Source organism: Pinus tabuliformis, chromosome 9, assembly GCF_031772625.1.
Source record: "Pinus tabuliformis cultivar Carrire ecotype Pingquan chromosome 9, CPIR1, whole genome shotgun sequence".
Lineage (NCBI taxonomy): Eukaryota > Viridiplantae > Streptophyta > Pinopsida > Pinales > Pinaceae > Pinus > Pinus tabuliformis.
The window spans coordinates 1,066,388,032-1,066,407,339 of record NC_142307.1 but is presented as its reverse complement, the minus strand read 5'-3'; the positions used below and the strand labels follow the sequence as shown (position 1 = coordinate 1,066,407,339).

Genomic DNA, 19,308 nt, shown 5'->3' with positions numbered 1-19,308 from the left:
GCAGTCATCACCAATTCCCTGTCAGGTATAATTTCTTGAGCAATCCGGAGTTGGTCCCTGATCTCAATGATTCTTATGAAGAATGATTGGATATTTTCTCGCTTATGTAACTTGGACTCCTTGAGTTGATTTTTCAATTCCATTATGCGGCTCAAATTGTTTACCCCATACATGCCAACAATCTTATCATACATTTCTTTGGAAGTCTTCAAGGATTAAATATAAGCAAGTAGATGATCTCTTAAGGAATCAATAATGATCTTCTTAGCTTTAATCTTAGATTTCTTATACTTGGATTTGGCAGCTTGAGGAGCATTTTCTGGTGGTGGTGAAATCTTTCCTTCCACATACTCCAAGTCATCATACTCATCTAAAGTGACATTGATAGTGGTCTTCCATGCTGCAAACCCAGATGAGTTAGTTAGCTTTTCATTATCTTTGAAATAAGAGGTAGACATTTTTGCCAAAAGATTTTCCCTTTCAATCAACTACTTAGAAGATGGATGCTCTTGCTCTATGTCTCTTGGGCTTGTCTTCACCTCAGCTCTGATACCATGTTAATTTTTCATCAATTGTTCTATGCTGCAACTATTACTTCAACAATATCCAATAGCATCCAATTCAACAATTTCACTTCTTCAATTAACCAATGATAGTAGAGCAATAGTAGATAAAACAATTATTCAAATGCACAATGAAAGACAGCCAAGAGACAAGAGACACAATATTTGGTCAATGACCAGGGAAAAACCCCACTAGGGGGAAACCCTTTGCAATTCTTCTTCTATTAGATTGTCTTCAAATGTTCAGCAAAGAGAGTACATCATCCAAGAGTCAAAGTCAAGCTTTGACTAGCCAATATCCAATATCCAATATCCAAGAATGATAATATGTCAAGCAACTATCCAAATCAGAGACAAAAGAGAGAGATGAAGTCAACAATAGTCAAATTTGATCCTTCTGCAAATCTGTCCCAGTCAACAGCAACAAAGTCAGCCCTAACCAGTCAACAGTCAAGGGTCAAAATAGTCCTCTAGCAACTCACATAAAGTCAGTCAAACTCGGACTCAAATGCTAGTCAAAGTCAGCCCAAAACAGTCTCAAAACAGCCAGTCAAACTCAGTCAAAGCCTGCACTTGCTTCTACGGTCAACGCCAATCAACCTGCCCAGATTTCCTTGATCTATGTGCCCTCCAATGTGGCCTAGAGAAATAGAGATATTCCACCCAAAAATGCAGTCAAAGATGATCAAACAAGGTCAACGTTCGTCAATGCTCAGAAACAGTCCTACAATTCGACCCAATCAGAAAATGACTTTTGTCCTTCGCACGTGCAAGAAATACCCTGCAATTCTGAGTTGTACGAACCAATAGAATGAGGAGAGAGAATATATGTTGTGAGTTGATGAGGTGCCAAATGAGGAGGACTCAACTTGTATTTATATGTAACTTGAGGAGTGCCATCCTATCCCGAAGATGTGTCATTTGACCAACCTTGACAACTTTGAACTTGTGGGCTTGACCTCAAAAATAGACTTTTCCTTATCCAAATTGAGTGCTTCAAAAGTCAATTTTTGGTCCTCTCGAAAAGAGGAATTCAATGCAATCGCTGGAATTTGTCACTGAGTTGCCAAATTAACAACTTCACCAGTATGGCAAGATATTCCGCAGGTGGATATCAAGTTGCTTTGGGACCCTGGTGACATAGGATTTGTTCATGTGATGGTAGCGCAACTGTTGGAAATAATACTGAGAGGGGGGGTGAATCAGTATTATCAGATCAATCAAACTTTTCAATTTCATACTCAGAAACATATACGCTACTTCAATTAAGTGAACCCGCGTGTACACGCTACTGTGTCTAATGAAACTCGCGTATATCCAGAGATCTTATAATTCAGTTAGCTTAATCTTCAGTAAATGCATCAGATCATTATTAAGCATATTAACAGTAAACAGGTGCAGAATAACAGAACAGAACATCACACAAGAGCCACACACATGAACACAAAGATATAAGGTGGAAACCCAATGTGGGTGAAAACCACCTGCTGCAAGTCATCTCAATCTTCTTCTTAATAAGAAAATCCTTTTACAATATTTGTACTGGTGCAGTCTTATACCAGTACGGGAGCTACAACCCCCTTTGCTCTTGTACTAGCCGATCCATTTACTAGTACGCAGGCTGCTACCTGCTACAATGCTCCAAAGATCTCCTTTAGCTTTTGTACTAGCTTAGATACTAGTACGTAGGTGCTTGCCTACAATCTTCTCTCCTCCAGGTACCACGTTTCATCAATTTTCAGACTGGATACACTGAAGCACAACACATAATCTGTAAGGCCACTTTTCATCCAATTTTCATACTGGACCCATAACTATCATTGAAGCTCAAAACAATCATCAAACTCTGAATCACTGAAACCCTGTTAACAACAGTCACCAGAACACAGAGCAGACACAGAACTCTGTAATAACCATCAGATCCATCTGAAACTTCAAATATCAAGCTTTACAATGTATACGCTACTTAGATGAATCAAACCCGCGTGTATACGCGCTTTTACCAAAGACAACCCGCGTACAGATCTAAAAATAATTTCTCATAACTTGCAGCTGTACCAGACATCAGTCATACTCATAACACTTATAGAACAATACATGCGTCAGTATGTAGATCTAGAATAAGTATCATAAAGATAGTTCATTTCAAACCATTTGATCCCGATCTCTCCTTAGATCTAGTTCTCCATCAACAGGTGAGATCTCTCCTTAGCTCAGATCAAGCAATGCATCATCAACCCATAACCCTGCATACTGGATCTAATGCTTCATCAGATATTCAAGACATTTCAGATGCACTTGCCTAATGATTTCCTTCCCTTTATATAGCCTTAGGCCTTGTTCAATACCAAGAGCCTAAAACCATAGAAATCCAATACCATCAACTTCAAAACTAGGGATCAACACGTCCGCCGAGACGCCAAGGTCCAAAACCATAGGCACAACTTCCAAGGAATAACCGCCATGGACCAAAGGTACTTTTCCACATACACGCGCTTTTGCTGAAGCCAACCAGCGTGTACACGCGACTTGGGCTTAACGAACCTACGTGTATGAACTTTCTCTTCTTCTTATAGTCTGAGCATCAATTCCTTGCTGCTGACCTTCTGCACTATGATTTGTCATCAGTGTGGTTTGCCATCAAGGACAACACTTATCTCATAATGCCAACAATCTCCCCCTTTGGACTTGATGGCAAAGCTAACTTGTCATACTTAGAATTAGCATCTGATTCTTTTGAGCTGTCCTCCATCAGTCACATCTGATATCTCTTCTGAAGATTCATCATCTGATTCCTTTGAGCTATCCTCCATCAGTTACATCTGATATCTCGTCTGAAGATTCATCCAGTTATACATAAGTGAGATATTCTTCTATGAGAGGGTTGCCATCAAGTACAACACATGTATCATAATGCCAACAATCTCCCCCTTTGGACTTGATGGCAACAACACCAAATCACTCTCCCCCTTTGACATCAAGGGCAAAGGGTGGACCAAGATATTCTCTTCCTTTGCTGAATCATTCCACTGTCCATACTCCCCCTGAGTACCTACTGAAATCTCTGAATAATCTCCCCCTTTGTATATGCCAAGGTGTACCAATCTATCAATGCTCCCCCTGAGTACATGCCAAGTCTCTGTACTGCTGAAGTGTGCTGTTCATGCTCTTCCTGACTGTAGGCAAGATCTGCAAAAGATGTTCTTTAAGAAGAACATGACTCTCTACATCATAAAGGACCTTCCTATCACCAAAGACTCATACATACATCCATCTCTCAACTAAGTGAGGATATACAAAAATTGACTCATCCACCCAACCAAGTGGGGATACATCAAAAGTTTACATATGACAACCAATCACATTGCATCAATCATCCCAGGCATAGTGGGGAAACCAAAATAGGCCGTTACATGACCTTGACACCATAAAAGAGATACCACAAAAAAGATATATGACATATAGACGAAATAACTAGACCAAGACTTATGAAATTCACCAGCAGCATCTGATAATCACCATTCAGATCAGTAACCAAGAGATCCTTCTGTTCTCCTTTCGCCTTTGTTCCTCCTGAAATCAACACCAAATGTGAACTAGAACCAAAAGCTTTAAGATAATGCCAACAATGCATCATTGGAAGATTATCTGCTCCCCCTGAACCTGTGCCAGATGATCTCTGTCAGACCTATATCAGACTTTCTGCAACCAACATCTGTCCCTGCTGATTTCCTTCAAATCTCCATATACGCGCCTGTATACACATAAACAAGCGTATATACGCAGATATCCCTTACGCAACACGCGTACACCATATACGCGACTATCCCCTTGTAAAACGGCGTATGCACGCGGATATCCTTCAAACAAAACGCGTACACAAATTTCCATATCAGCAACCTGTAAATGTCCTGTAGAGAATAGGTCATCAACCTATAACAAGGTATGTCTGCATCAATTCATCCCTTTGAACAGAATTCAGAGTCATTCACATTGTATCATGTGTGAAACCACCATAGCCATTTCATCAAGCTCTACATGATCCAAGTATCATTACTTGGGAGCATCTGCATCAATTAACATATGTAAGTATAAACCTATCATCATATAGATCATGTGACATGAATCAGCACTATGTATCTTGAGCTCAAACTCTTTTGACAAAGCTTCTTGATATCATCATCAGCAACAATCTTTATCCACATGAGTGCCTGCATCATAACTGTATGATCTTTATGCATATGACAACAGCAGTATATAAGTGACTCATCATCAAGTGAGGAAGATGTGTATTCAAGCTTTGTACTTCTCCTTGTCCTTATGAAGATCACCATGTAAGCACCATATATGCATCATCAAGGAATCAACCATAAATCTGATCTGATCATCAACTATGTAACCCCAAGAATCATATGTGATTTTATCATAGACAACTCACAACCACATCATAGCAAGATATATCATTTAGCCATATAAGAATCATCACCAAGGACTATTAACCATAATGCCAACAATGATTTATTAAAGGCATATGCTCCCCCTCAACCTGTGCCATCTGTTAGATCTGATCATGCATATATCAGCAATAAGCATCAAGACATCATCATCATCATCAAGTTAGGATCAAAACACTTCTAGACATCTTACAAGTATCAAAACATTTTTACACATCCTCAGCAGACTGTAACTATTAACCAATAGAGCAAATAATGGACTGAAACATATCAGATCCCTTTTCTGAGCCTGTCCCCACTGCTTTTCCTCAGACTGACATATACGCGACTTTGCAGTGTCTAACTCGCGTATATACGCGACTTCCCTTTAAGGAACTTGCGTATTAGATTCAGGACACTGAAGTTTTACACCTTCAGCTCCCCCTGAGTCTGACATGTTTGTGCTGTGCTGTGTCTCAGTACATTGTGCTGACTGTACTTCCTTCTTCCTCCATATCTTCAAGTGTGATGAGGTTTTCTCCTTTTGGTGTGATGTCCATCCTTTGTTCCTGCATTCCTTTGCTATATGTCCAGGTTTGTTACATGTATAACATCTTACATGTTTCATATTCCTCCTGTAGCAATCAGCAGCTTTGTGACCATACATATTGCAAGCAAAGCAATATCCATTAAAGTACCTTGATTGAGGTGACCTGTCCGCATAATAGTCTTGAACTCTTCTTCTTCTACATCTAGCTGCAACATGTCCAAGATTATGACATACATAACATTCAACATTATTCATAGGAGGAGTAAAAGATTTTCTTTGAGGAGTCTCTTTCCTTGATTGTTGATGGGGTTGACCTTTCATCTCCTTGTTGATCATTTTAGATTTCTCTTTAGAGTTCCTTGCCTCACCTTGTGAACTAGATTCACCTTCAACAGATTCATGAAAACCAAGACCAGTCTTGATAGCAGGAGACCTTTGACTACTAAGAATATCATCCAAGGCTTTAGTACTATCTTGAAATCTCAAAAGTTTATCCTTTTCTTCTAATTTACCTTTCAAGATATTTACCTCAACTTGAAGTTGTTCCTCCTTTTCTAGACATTGCTTCTTCATGTCTTCTCCATCTTTCCTTCCTTCTTCCAACTGATGCCTTAATTTGAGAATCTCCTTTTCTTGTTCTTCATTCAGATCCTGCTGCATTTGACGAACTCGGAAGGCACATTCTAGTTGAGATTTTAAGCTGGTGACTTCGTTTTCTTGTTTTGCAATAGCTTGGAGTAGATCTGTATTCTGCTTCTTTGATTCTTCAAGATCTCCTTTTAGTGAGGGGATTGTAGCTTCAAGATTTTCATAGTAGCTGGATCTATCTTTGAGTTTCTTGATGGTTGTGCTTCTTTCGTTGACTTCTTTTCTTAATGATGTCACTTCATGCTGCAATTTTTGACATTGGTCTTCCTTGTCCTTGAGTAGCTTTCTTACCTTGTTTCCTTCTTCTAGTTAGGCCTTTAGTTTGGTAACTTCTTCTTTGAAAGCACATTCCCTTTTGTTCAATAGATCTTGTTGATCTTTAACTTTGTCTGCAAGCCTTCTAAATACTGCCTCTATTTGACACTTTTCTTGCTCACCCATAAAAGCATGTTCAGTAGTTTCACTATCACTTCCATCACTTTCACAAGGAAATATAGCAGGAACATCAGAGGATAATACATTCATACCTGATAATGATTCTGAATCTAATTCTGAATCTGATTCTGAATCTGAAGAACTTCTTATACCTAATCCCCAATCGACTCTCCCACTGTCATAGTCCTTCTGAGATGTCTTCTTCTTCTTATGAGCTTTCTTCTTAAGCTTCTTTCCCATTGTTCCACGGATCTCCTTCAAGCGATCAAGCTTCTACCAAAGGACCTGCTCTGATACCAATTGTTGGAAATAATACTGAGAGGGGGGGTGAATCAGTATTATCAGATCAATCAAACTTTTCAATTTCATACTCAGAAACATATACGCTACTTCAATTAAGTGAACCCGCGTGTACACGCTACTGTGTCTAATGAAACTCGCGTATATCCAGAGATCTTATAATTCAGTTAGCTTAATCTTCAGTAAATGCATCAGATCATTATTAAGCATATTAACAGTAAACAGGTGCAGAATAACAGAACAGAACATCACACAAGAGCCACACACATGAACACAAAGATATAAGGTGGAAACCCAATGTGGGTGAAAACCACCTGCTGCAAGTCATCTCAATCTTCTTCTTAATAAGAAAATCCTTTTACAATATTTGTACTGGTGCAGTCTTATACCAGTACGGGAGCTACAACCCCCTTTGCTCTTGTACTAGCCGATCCATTTACTAGTACGCAGGCTGCTACCTGCTACAATGCTCCAAAGATCTCCTTTAGCTTTTGTACTAGCTTAGATACTAGTACGTAGGTGCTTGCCTACAATCTTCTCTCCTCCAGGTACCACGTTTCATCAATTTTCAGACTGGATACACTGAAGCACAACACATAATCTGTAAGGCCACTTTTCATCCAATTTTCATACTGGACCCATAACTATCATTGAAGCTCAAAACAATCATCAAACTCTGAATCACTGAAACCCTGTTAACAACAGTCACCAGAACACAGAGCAGACACAGAACTCTGTAATAACCATCAGATCCATCTGAAACTTCAAATATCAAGCTTTACAATGTATACGCTACTTAGATGAATCAAACCCGCGTGTATACGCGCTTTTACCAAAGACAACCCGCGTACAGATCTAAAAATAATTTCTCATAACTTGCAGCTGTACCAGACATCAGTCATACTCATAACACTTATAGAACAATACATGCGTCAGTATGTAGATCTAGAATAAGTATCATAAAGATAGTTCATTTCAAACCATTTGATCCCGATCTCTCCTTAGATCTAGTTCTCCATCAACAGGTGAGATCTCTCCTTAGCTCAGATCAAGCAATGCATCATCAACCCATAACCCTGCATACTGGATCTAATGCTTCATCAGATATTCAAGACATTTCAGATGCACTTGCCTAATGATTTCCTTCCCTTTATATAGCCTTAGGCCTTGTTCAATACCAAGAGCCTAAAACCATAGAAATCCAATACCATCAACTTCAAAACTAGGGATCAACACGTCCGCCGAGACGCCAAGGTCCAAAACCATAGGCACAACTTCCAAGGAATAACCGCCATGGACCAAAGGTACTTTTCCACATACACGCGCTTTTGCTGAAGCCAACCAGCGTGTACACGCGACTTGGGCTTAACGAACCTGCGTGTATGAACTTTCTCTTCTTCTTATAGTCTGATCATCAATTCCTTGCTGTCTGATCATCAATTCCTTGCTGCTGACCTTCTGCACTATGATTTGTCATCAGTGTGGTTTGCCATCAAGGACAACACTTATCTCATAATGCCAACAGCAACAACGAGTAGTGGCTCAGTGGCATATTTGGGACCCTGGCATTAGCTCGGGCAGCCTGTGAATCAACAGCATAGGGTGATATTAATTAAGCACAAGCAATTTTTGGTGGCGAGGACTGTGATGTTCCCAATTTTTGTGCATGCAAAAATCACTTAAGAGTTTTGCAAAATTTTGGAAATATTAAAAAGGGGAAATATTATTTTGAGAGAGAAGGGAGAAATTATGATTTTAATGGGAAGATCGCAAAATAATATTTCATTGGAGGAGGAAGGCAAAATATTATTTTAATGGAAAATGGCAGAAAACTCATTTAATTGGAGAATGAAAGGAAATTATTGTTGTATTGGAGAATGGCGGCAAAATAATCTTTTATTGAGAAAGGAGTACCATCATTTAAAGAGGGCCGAATATACCAATTTCAAGGGTCAAGTTGCTGCGGTTAGGATGGACGAGTTTCCCATTAAAAGAGGGTCAAGTTGCTGTGGTTAGGATGGATGAGTATCCCATTAAAAGAGGATCAAGTTGCTGTGGTTAGGATGGACGAGTTTCCCATTAAAAGAGGGTCAATTTGCATCAGTTCTGAGGGAAGAATCTTGCTGAGTGTTTGGGGTTGAGTTTTCTTACCATACAGGCCGGAATTCTTGCAAGAATCCACCTTCTAGGAGAGCTGGGTTATATCAGGTCGAGTTCTGGGCATAAGAGACAGTATACATCCCTGTACATGTCGAGTTTCACCTCCTCAAATCAGTCTGAGACTTCTGGCACAAGCTGTATACTCATTTATTGTTAACTGAAGTTCCTGAGCCCTATCCTGAAAGTGGAATCATAGCTGAAAAGTATCAGGTAATTCTGCCATGTGCTGATTGAGTTATGGTGATTGGGTGAAGGTCAAATCTATCGATATTAGAGGCTGAGATCCCTGGCTGTCTGGGGAGTTGAATGCTCAAAATTATTCCAGGTTCCTTCTTGTTATTATTGAGCATTGTAAACTCTATCATTCCATTAGTATAAGGGCTGAATGTTGTATTTATAAATTATTGCTGAAGTGAATTATATTTGAATGGCATTTGTATTTCTAAATTTATTATTATAAAATATAGACAGTTGGTTTAAGCATTTCTGTGGTATAATCTTGGTGCTGTGTTGATCCCTTGAACTCAGCTCTAAACATGCACCTACAGCCCATAGTATACAAAGTGTTTGACAAAGTGACACAGTGGAACACTAAAACAAGATTCATAAAATTAAAGGGAAATTTGGGGTACATCAGTGGGGTAACTTACAGTGAATGATATAGAGCTGTTCTGAAGTGTTGTATGATGTATATTTGGGACTGTGTGCTTGTCTAAATAAAATACAGCAAACTACACCTACAGCATTACCTTCATCAAATTGTTTGACAAAGACTTAACTAGAAATTATACAAACTTTGAAGAAAATACAGTGGCCATTTTGGGAGATTTACAAGTGAGGATATTACAGCTTCCTGGCATTAACAACAGCCTAGATAGAAAAGGATACTAGGTTTGTCTTGCTGAAAGTTAAAAGTGCCTATATTCTTGGTACTGATATGTAAATCAGACCACACATATACAGCACCAAAATACCTACATTGTGCTTGTTGCATAATCAAAGGTAGGCATTCCCTTGAATATGTAGGGGACATTCCCCAATATTCCATTTGCACCTACAGCAGCCTGGGTTATCTTCTCCATGTGCACATATCTCAAGATTGAGAGACCCAATATGGTAATTGCATCCTTAACAATGTTAGACAAGAAAGAAAATATATGACAACAATCCCCTGGACTGCCAAAAGAGTCCAGAAAACCAGGATTCAGTTCTGAGATTTCATGTGTTCCACCATCTAGAAAAGTTTAAAGGAGTCTTGTGTCAACTGATTTTGCCAAGCTATGGAATGCATATTTATATAATATACTTCTCAAACCCTAAACAAATAAGCAGAGTGCACCAACATCCCTAACAAATAGGCCTTTGTCACAACAAACTTGTAGAAAATAAGTGTTAAATATCATCCACTAAGAGACAGGTGTGAGCATACACATATGGAACAGTGCATACCTCAAATAAATCATCAAGAAGTTTATTTCTATACTCTGTATCCAAGAATGGGCTAAGAGGGTGTTTTTCATTTTCAGTTGCTTCAGGGAAGTTGCTCAAATGGTGTGCCAATGACTCCCGTTCCATAGTTTCTTCAGTCGCAGCTACTGAAGCATCTTCAATGCTAATGTCCCAGCATATTTCTGGTTGAATAGGTTCAGATACTCCAGTATCTTCTACATGGTCAATTATGTCATTCTTAGTATCTAATGGCTGAAATCCACCTTTTACAGTGTCATCCTGCAATACAAACTCCAGTTTTTCACTGGTTGCTTGCAAAGTCTGTTCCACTTTGTCATTTCTACAAGTCTCAGATTGCTCAATGGTACCAATTTCCCAGTCAATCTCAGCAGTCTCATCAGCTGTTGTGTTAATGTTCCAATCACTATCATTTGAGGAAACTTCGACCCCAGATGTTTTTTCCTGTTCTTTAGTCAAGAAAACTGCAGTAGCTGCAACATCGGAACTTGAAAAAGCATCAAGAACAGGAGGGTTGTCACGAAAATCTCTTAAACTTGGAAGCACATTTCTGGCAACTTTCTGAAAGTGACATGCAAAATATTAATCTTTAAATCCAGGTACCACATGATCCTACTAAACTACCCATCTACAAAGAAACATAACTCAAATGTACTTCAAGATGAGGACAGTCTTCCCAACTACTGAAATACAATATTTAATCAATGGAGTGCAATTTAATGTTGTAATTATTCATCTTACCCCTTTTTCTGTGTGCGCATGATCAACAAATATTTGGTAGAATCCCAGCGCTTTTTGAACAGAATCACCACATAAAATCTCCACAATCTCAGCAAACGTTGATGGGAGCGTTTTAGCCATTTCCAGAAGTTCTAACCTGACATTCTCGCCCTATTAACCAAGTGAATTTGACTGTTACTCACTAATACATCAAAAGGCAGCAGGCATTATAGATAGTATATTGAAAACACAATCCAACAACACACAACCTAACTGCATAGGCAACTATAAATTTAATGTCATGTAGAGGTAAATGATTAGAACTCAATTTTTAATCCTGGATGTTACAACCAATGTATATCGAAGCAATAAACAATTACAGCTCCACCTGAAATCTTTGATATCTTAACCCGGTGATATTCAGGGTTTAAATGCATACAGCTGAATGCAAAATCACTTGAAAATAAAATGATTGTCAGTTCAAGCATGAAACAGCAACATCTGACATGCAAAATAGTTATGTGAAAGATGGAACATCAAAAGACAAAACCTGCAACCCCAGCTCCTGGCAAGCCTCCTGGTATTTCATTGCTGAAGCGTTTGCACTCCTTTTAAGCTCAGCTTCTTTCCGGTCTAGGTCTGCCATCTGTTGCTGAATTTTCTGAACCTGCTTTTTTTCATAAGGACTTTATTTTTTTCATCCAAAAGATGGTCTCAGTAATCTTGACTTGAATTAATACATAACTGTATAAAAAAGGAAACGCAAGAACAGATTTTTAAAATCTTAAGACTAAAGATAATATAGCAGTTGATGACACATGAGCCATACATTTCATAATTGACATTTTGAACTATGATTTGTGCAGCTTCACCAAGGTACAGATAATCTTTTTCAAAAGCTCGGACAATAGCTTCCCATTCTCCCTGACAAAATATGAGTATATGAAAAACCATTGCCAATAGTAAATCAATAAAATAGATGAATAAAAATAATTGTGGTACAGATAATCTTTTTCAAAAGCTCAGACAATAGCTTCCCATTCTCCCTGACAAAATATGAGTATTTGAAAAAACATAGCCAACAGTAAATCAATAAAATAGATGAATGAAAACAATTGTGTTTTCCAATACTTACTGCAGCTCCTGAAAGCCGACCAAATATGTTACGAACTTCAGGGGTCGATTCTGATAAGATAACACATGTACGCTTTGCCTCCAGGTATCCTGTGTCTGACAAATATAAAATTTGCTTTCAGAAAGGAGAGAATAGATAAAACTATTTACAATGCTTAAAAAAATAGGTGGATGTACATGTGCAAACACACAAACATAGGTTGTGATAGCATTTCATAGTCGTGCTTTTAGTTATTATAATCCAATGGTGATGTATACATTACAGTACAGCTTGCTTCAGCAGGGTGTTATGAACATAACTATGTATAAAATAATATAAATAATCTGATGTATAACGATTAACCTATGTTGCACGGGTTCCCGAACCCGGGGGTGGGGTTCTCGAACCCGTCCCGGGTTCTCGAACCCAAGTACCGGATTCTTGGATGGGTGCTTCTGAGAAGAACCCATAAGAACCGGGTTCTTCTATAAAGAACCGGGTTCTCCATTAAAAAAAATTGGGTTCTTTTGTCTTGACAGGTACGAAGAACCCTGATGATGGGTACTTGGAACCCCAAAATCGAGTTCTTTGGAGTTCATTTTAATTTTAATTTTTAAATTTTTAATTAATTTAATGGGCTTCCCCTAATATTCCAAGTAGCTAGTTCTGCATCTTTCGAGAGGAATTGGAGTACTTATGTCTTTATCCATTAGTAAAGAGAAATAGGTTGGGCTTAAAGAAGGCAGAGAACTTAGTGTACATTCATAGCACACTTTGTCTCATATCTCGAAAAGATCTTCGTTACAAGGAGGGTCCTTTCAAGAGATGGGACCAATACACAGATGATGTTATGTGTGTGGGTGAGGAGATACAACCAGATGGCCTTATTGAGCTACCTCCAGTTGCTATGGATGAGAGAGCCTCGAGATGAGAGTGATTCCTACCTGGAGAGCATGCTAACTGAAGATCTGAGTGATGTTGATGACATGGCTTGAGGAAGCCATTGTTCACTATTAGCTATTTTTATTTTAGTATTTTAAAATTTCCTAGTTTTTGTTTGGAGATGCCTTAAGGCAAATTTTGAATGTAGAATGACAATGGACATATATCATGATTCTTATTAATATGTAAACTCCAATTCACACTTGATATAACACTAGAAATTTTGAAATTTCATTGTGAATGTTGAATGTTCAATGATGTGCATGCTTAAATATCTAAAGTTTAAATCACAAGTATTTTAGTTTTCTTGTTTAAAGTTGAAAAATATACAATTTCACATATATTATAATTTATAAAATATAATATTTATATATTATATATATAAATTATAATATACCCCCGACGAACCCACGCACCTTGTTTCAAAAAATGACGTCCCCGTTCCCGTCCCCGTCCCCGTACCCGTCCCCGAACCCACGTTTCCTGGCAACATAGCGATTAACATGTATAGAATAATATAATTTAATTTTTTAGGGTTTTCAACTAGGGTTTCTTCTGTATAGCTGTCCATGGCTAGTTCCATGGGAGGGGGATCGGCCCCCTCTTTCAGTTAGATTATCTCAGGAGTTTGTAGGAATGTTGGATCAGTCGGCAATCCCTCCCAAACTCCTCATCATTCGTGTCCTTTTCAATGCTCAGCTGGAGGTAATGGAGATTCTAGTCACTCAGAAAAACCACTGCTTGGAGCATTCTGGCAACATAATATTCAAGGGCATTGCCTACCAAAAGCAGTGCAAGATTGGAAGTATGAGGTCAGATCTAACAAGACTGCAGAATGTTGAGATTTTTAGCTTGGGAAGTACTCCAAACCAGTGTTGATAATATCGGTATCGGCAAAATATCGGCAAGGGTGCAGAAAACATCTTATCGGCAATATCGGCAAATATCGGCAAGCATAAAAAATCAATTTTTTCAAGTTTTTAAACAAAGCCAATATTTTCAAAATATGGCGATATTTTGCCGATATTTTTCAAAATATCGCGATATTTTGCTGATATTTCTCGGCAACATATCGTTTTGCCGAAAATATCGCAATATTTTCGAATATCACCGATATTATCAACACTACTCCAAACCCTATGCTTGAGGGTTGTGGAGGAGTTGGCACACAAGTGTGGCTTGTGGGCTTGAAACCCAAGCTTGAGGTTTTGTACTCATCGATGTTGGGGCCAAAACCATGAGCAGATTTCTACATGTGATGGATGGAAATGATAGTGGACGCGGAGATGAATCGGACGTAACAAAAATCGTCAAGATCCAAGTTGTAGAAATGAAGATATTAATTTTTTAAGTCAATATGTGGGTTTCGTCATGGTCAACTAGGCGTTTAGGGACCTTGTGACAAGTTGTCAAGCCCAGACATGTGATTTGATGGAGCCCTTGTATTGTGTATAAATATAAGGTGGAGGAGAGTCATTTAGCACATCCAAAAAGCATCTTTCATAGTCTACACATCAAGAAAGGTAGCACGAGTGCAGGAACATGCGAGTGTAGGAACGCGAGTGCAGGAACGTGAGTGCAGGATCGCAAGTGCAGGGACACGCGAGTGCAAGAACAAGCAAGTGCAGCAATGCGCGAGTGCAGGGACGCACGAGTGCAGGAACACGCGAGTGTAGGAATGTGCGGGTGCAGGAACGCGAGTGCAGGAAGCGCGAGTGAGGGCTGAGCATGTAGCAGATAGCATCAAGGTGACGCAGAAGCTGAGCAAGGCTCGATATGTATTGTATTGATGTGTTAATGTTGAATTTGTTATGTAAAAAATTAGTTAATTTTAGGGTTATTATTTAATTTTGATTTTAATTAGACGAAAGGGCACGATCATAAGATCATGCCCTTTCCCAAAGGGTGCCCATGGCGGTATATAAACCAGGCAACCCATTGTAAACAATCATCATCTGTAATTCATCTTATTAATAAAATATTTCTATATATATTTCTGTCTCTCCAGAAGTTTTATGCTTCATCTGGTATCAGAGCGGTTCGGTTCTTAGGCAGTCCGCTCAGTCCAGCTGCATCTCGCTGTGCACAACAATTGACTGAATAGACGTGCGTTCCCCAGCGGCAGTGAAAAATATATATATATATATATATATATATATATATATATTGACAAAATCGGATTCGTAGCAGTCCTTTTTTCTGGACGTAGGCAGCCTGTGCGTGGGGGCATCGGGTCACCAAGGATCCGCTGTCTGCTTCCGTCTGCGTGAGTGAATTAGCATACAAAACAACAAAGACGTCCGCGAGTTAACAACTGCCACCGTGGAAAACACTGCAATCGTTGTTTGCTGGTAAACAAGAATCTCGTGGCCACAATCGGACAGGAAGGGCCACGGTATTTCTGTGCAGATACGGGTCACGATAGGAGCATCGGACGTGACCTTCGGGTGTACGTGACTCTCCGTATCACATACATATACAATATATATGATATATATATATAAGTTATATAATAAATATTATAATTTAATTATAAGTTATATAATATATAACTTAATTTAGTTATAATTTATATATATAAAAAAGTTAATTTAATTAATTAAAATTATTTTAATTAATTAAAAAGTTATATATATATATATATATAATTTAATTTAATTAATTAAATTTATTTTAACTAATTAAAAGTTAATTTAATTAATTAAATTTATTTTAATTAATTAAAAGTTATATGTAAAAAATTTATTTTAGCTCATTAAAAAAAAAAAAGAGGGGAAAAATATTTTAGCTAGCAAGTAAATACACGCCTCCGCAACCCCGCTCAATGTCGACAATGACAATGGCGGATTTCCAAAAAAAATTGTTGGAGGAGCATAAGATAAATAGCAACCATGATAAGGTCAGTAAAAGATTAAATGAATTCCAGATCAAGCTTGGGGAACAAGCTGACGAAATCAAAAATCTTCGTGATAGGACAAATCGAATAGAAATAAAGATGGAAAATCAACATGTCCAAACAGAAGTAAACATCAGAGAGATCTTAACAATGCTGAAAATTCTGTGTAAAAAGGCGAATTATACGCCCGAACAACTATTAAAAGAAAATGAAGAGAATCAAGAACACATCTCATCAGATTCAACAAAGTCAATAGACTCTCATGACAAAGTTGAATCCCCAAAAAAATCAACGACACCCCACCAAGAAGCGAGTAACACAGCCTTTACAAACAAGCAACTCTGGGATAACTTTACCAATCAACACCCTTTTTTCGCTCAACCATTAGCAACATACCAACGAAGGGCAAAAGTCGAGATGCCTAAATTCGATGGAAACGAAAAAAACAATGTTGCATGGATAAATAAAGCAGAAGAATACTTTGAGGTATATGACATCAATGACGATGACGAAAAGCTCAAGCATGCATCCATGAAAATGGAGGGAGAAGCATATAACTGGTATATGTGGTGGAAAAAGACAACACACGTCATTAGCTGGAGGAAATTTAAAGATGCATTCTTTAAAAGATTCCAAGGTGTAAAGGAAGAAGAGTTCTTTTCAAAACTCATCAAATTACGACAAAAAGGAAGTGTGGACGAATACACTCAAGAATGGGAGACCTTAGCAACACGAGTAGCTAGGTTATCAGAATCTCGTCTAATTCAGTCATACATCTCGGGATTCAAAACCCATTTACAAGAAGAACTTGAGATGCATGACATTACATCTATAGAAGTAGCAAGACGAAAAGCAAAAACAGCCAAAAAGAAATCCGAACCAATATTTTGGTCAAAAGCGGAAAAAAATTATGCAAGACGAAGGATACCCCAGTATGTGGACTCAAATAATACAAGATATGTTCCACCACATCGTCATGAAGATCAAAAATCTAATGTGGAAATACAAAGGATAAAAGAGGGTAAATGTAAACGTTGTGGTGAGAAATGGGACCCCAAACATAGATGTGCTAAAGGAAAAGAACCAAAGAACCTATATAATTGTGAAGCAACCAATGATTCAAACTGTTAAGATTATGACATAGAAGACACAGAAGACGCCCCAGAATTCTCACCAGAATTAGATGACGGAAGTATTCCGCAAGTGTCATTATCAGCCATGACGGGTATATCACAACCTCAAACTTTAAAGTTAAAAGGACACATAAAGAAGAACACCGTAGTGGTTCTCATCGACTCGGGTAGCACACACAATTTTTTAGATGCAACCGTGGCAAGGAGACTCGATATTTTTTCATTTCCCTTACCAAACATGAAAGTGATAGTAGCTAATGGTAAGAAGATTGAAAAGGTAGGGAAATGCCATAAGGTCAATGTAAAGTTTTGTAGATGTTCTATGCTAAGAGCAATTTCACTTTTCTCACAGCAATCATACAAGTAGATAAGCAAAATGCAGATAGAACATATAAGCAGATCTTACAGAAGACAAATCAGAAACAAGAAAAATGTATGTGTTTGTTTCGGCGATCAACAGGATGCTTCAACCAGCAAAGTCTCCTTTGGTCAGCCAGCCCAGCATGTGTCACAACAACCCTCCAACCAGTAGATGAGTCAACCCAAGTCAGTTCTACAAAAGTCAACGCTGTCCTGAAAAGTCAACGCATGGGGCAGCAAGCTAAAAGTCAACGCAGCAGCAAAACGGTCAACCCTTTGACCTCGATTTTTGTGCCAGGTAGTATGGCCTTCAAAAATCGAACCTCCCACAAGTTTTCAGCTTGTTTGGACCAAGCATTGACCAAAGTCAACGCTGGTCAAACTTCTGCGAAACCCTAGCAGCAGAAACCCTAGCAGCAGAAAAATCCTCTTCGTCCTTCCCACGTGTGGCTGAAATTCGTCCTCCAGGTAGCTCGTACTTTTTAGGATGAGAGAGGAAGATGTGAGTTGTGTTGTGTTCAAATTCTCTCCAACTTTTCCTGTATATATATATCCATCAATGAGGGTGTGTGACACATCTGTTGGGCATGTGAGCCTACATTACAAAACTGGCTGACCTTTGCACATATAATATATTAAGAATAATAAATTCAAAATATAAGTTCTACTCATCGGATTAAGACTATTTTTATATGGATTTTACACCTCTCAGAAAGAGGAATCCAACAAAAATATTAGCCTCTTAATCTGAGCATTAGAACATGGAGTTTGGACCTAGTTGTCCAAATTTAACACTCCCTCTCAACTAGGGAGAACTCCATCTATTAGTGCAATTAACATCGTGAGTCATCCCGCCGAAACTTGCTTTGCTGGCTTCTTTATTTCAGAACAGAAGTGGGTCAGTCACAAAGACATCATTCCCCGACTGACATAATCAGTCCAGAGGTCCCAGACCTCACAAATCTTGATCCCAGATCAAGTGGTTGGACCATGCCATCCTAGATAGAGAGTACGGCAATCTCTGATGCGTCCATCAGTCTTTGCTAATAGTCTCTAGCTTTTCCACACCTCATTGGCCAAATGAGAGGTACTTCCCATGAGCCCTGAACTCAATGGGTAGGATGCATACGGGGCACAGATTAAATGAGTGGCGAACCAGCTCAATAATCACAAGGGTGGGGCAGAAGCATTATGAGTGCTTATAGCTCCGAGAAGCTATCCCCAAAGCCCCCCAGAGCTCCCAGAGCTCATCGTCCAACAGGACCCACATCATAGGGTCTTTCCACGACACCAAGACTCTCACGGAAGGTTAGGAACTTGACCTTCCCCAGGGGCTTAGTGAGAATATCCGCGACCTGCTCATCAGTTCCTATATGATCGAGCCTTACGGCGCCTCGCTGTACCATATCCCGGATAAAGTGGTACCTGATATCAATATGCTTGGATCGGTCGTGGAACACAGGATTCTTAGTCATACGAATCCCACTCTGATTATCACAGAGTATTACAGTGGTATCTAGCACATGTTGGAACAGCTCACTAAAGAGCTTCCTCAACCAAACTGCTTCACAACAGGCCATACTAGCA

The 19,308-nt window shown here is 38.8% G+C and overlaps 1 protein-coding gene across 1 annotated transcript in view; it reads right to left on the bottom strand.

Annotated features, from left to right (window-relative positions):
• The window catches only part of LOC149152435 (CDK5RAP3 protein homolog), a 275,534-nt gene that overhangs the window by 200,665 nt on the left and 55,561 nt on the right, over positions 1 to 19,308 (bottom strand). Inside the window, exons 3-7 of the mRNA XM_089439307.1 lie at positions 12,412 to 12,506; positions 12,106 to 12,200; positions 11,827 to 11,962; positions 11,298 to 11,447; positions 10,539 to 11,117 (exon numbers count right to left, since the gene is read on the bottom strand). Coding sequence (XP_089295433.1) covers positions 10,539 to 11,117; positions 11,298 to 11,447; positions 11,827 to 11,962; positions 12,106 to 12,200; positions 12,412 to 12,506 — 1,055 coding nt within the window. The remainder of the gene's footprint in view (positions 1 to 10,538; positions 11,118 to 11,297; positions 11,448 to 11,826; positions 11,963 to 12,105; positions 12,201 to 12,411; positions 12,507 to 19,308) is intronic.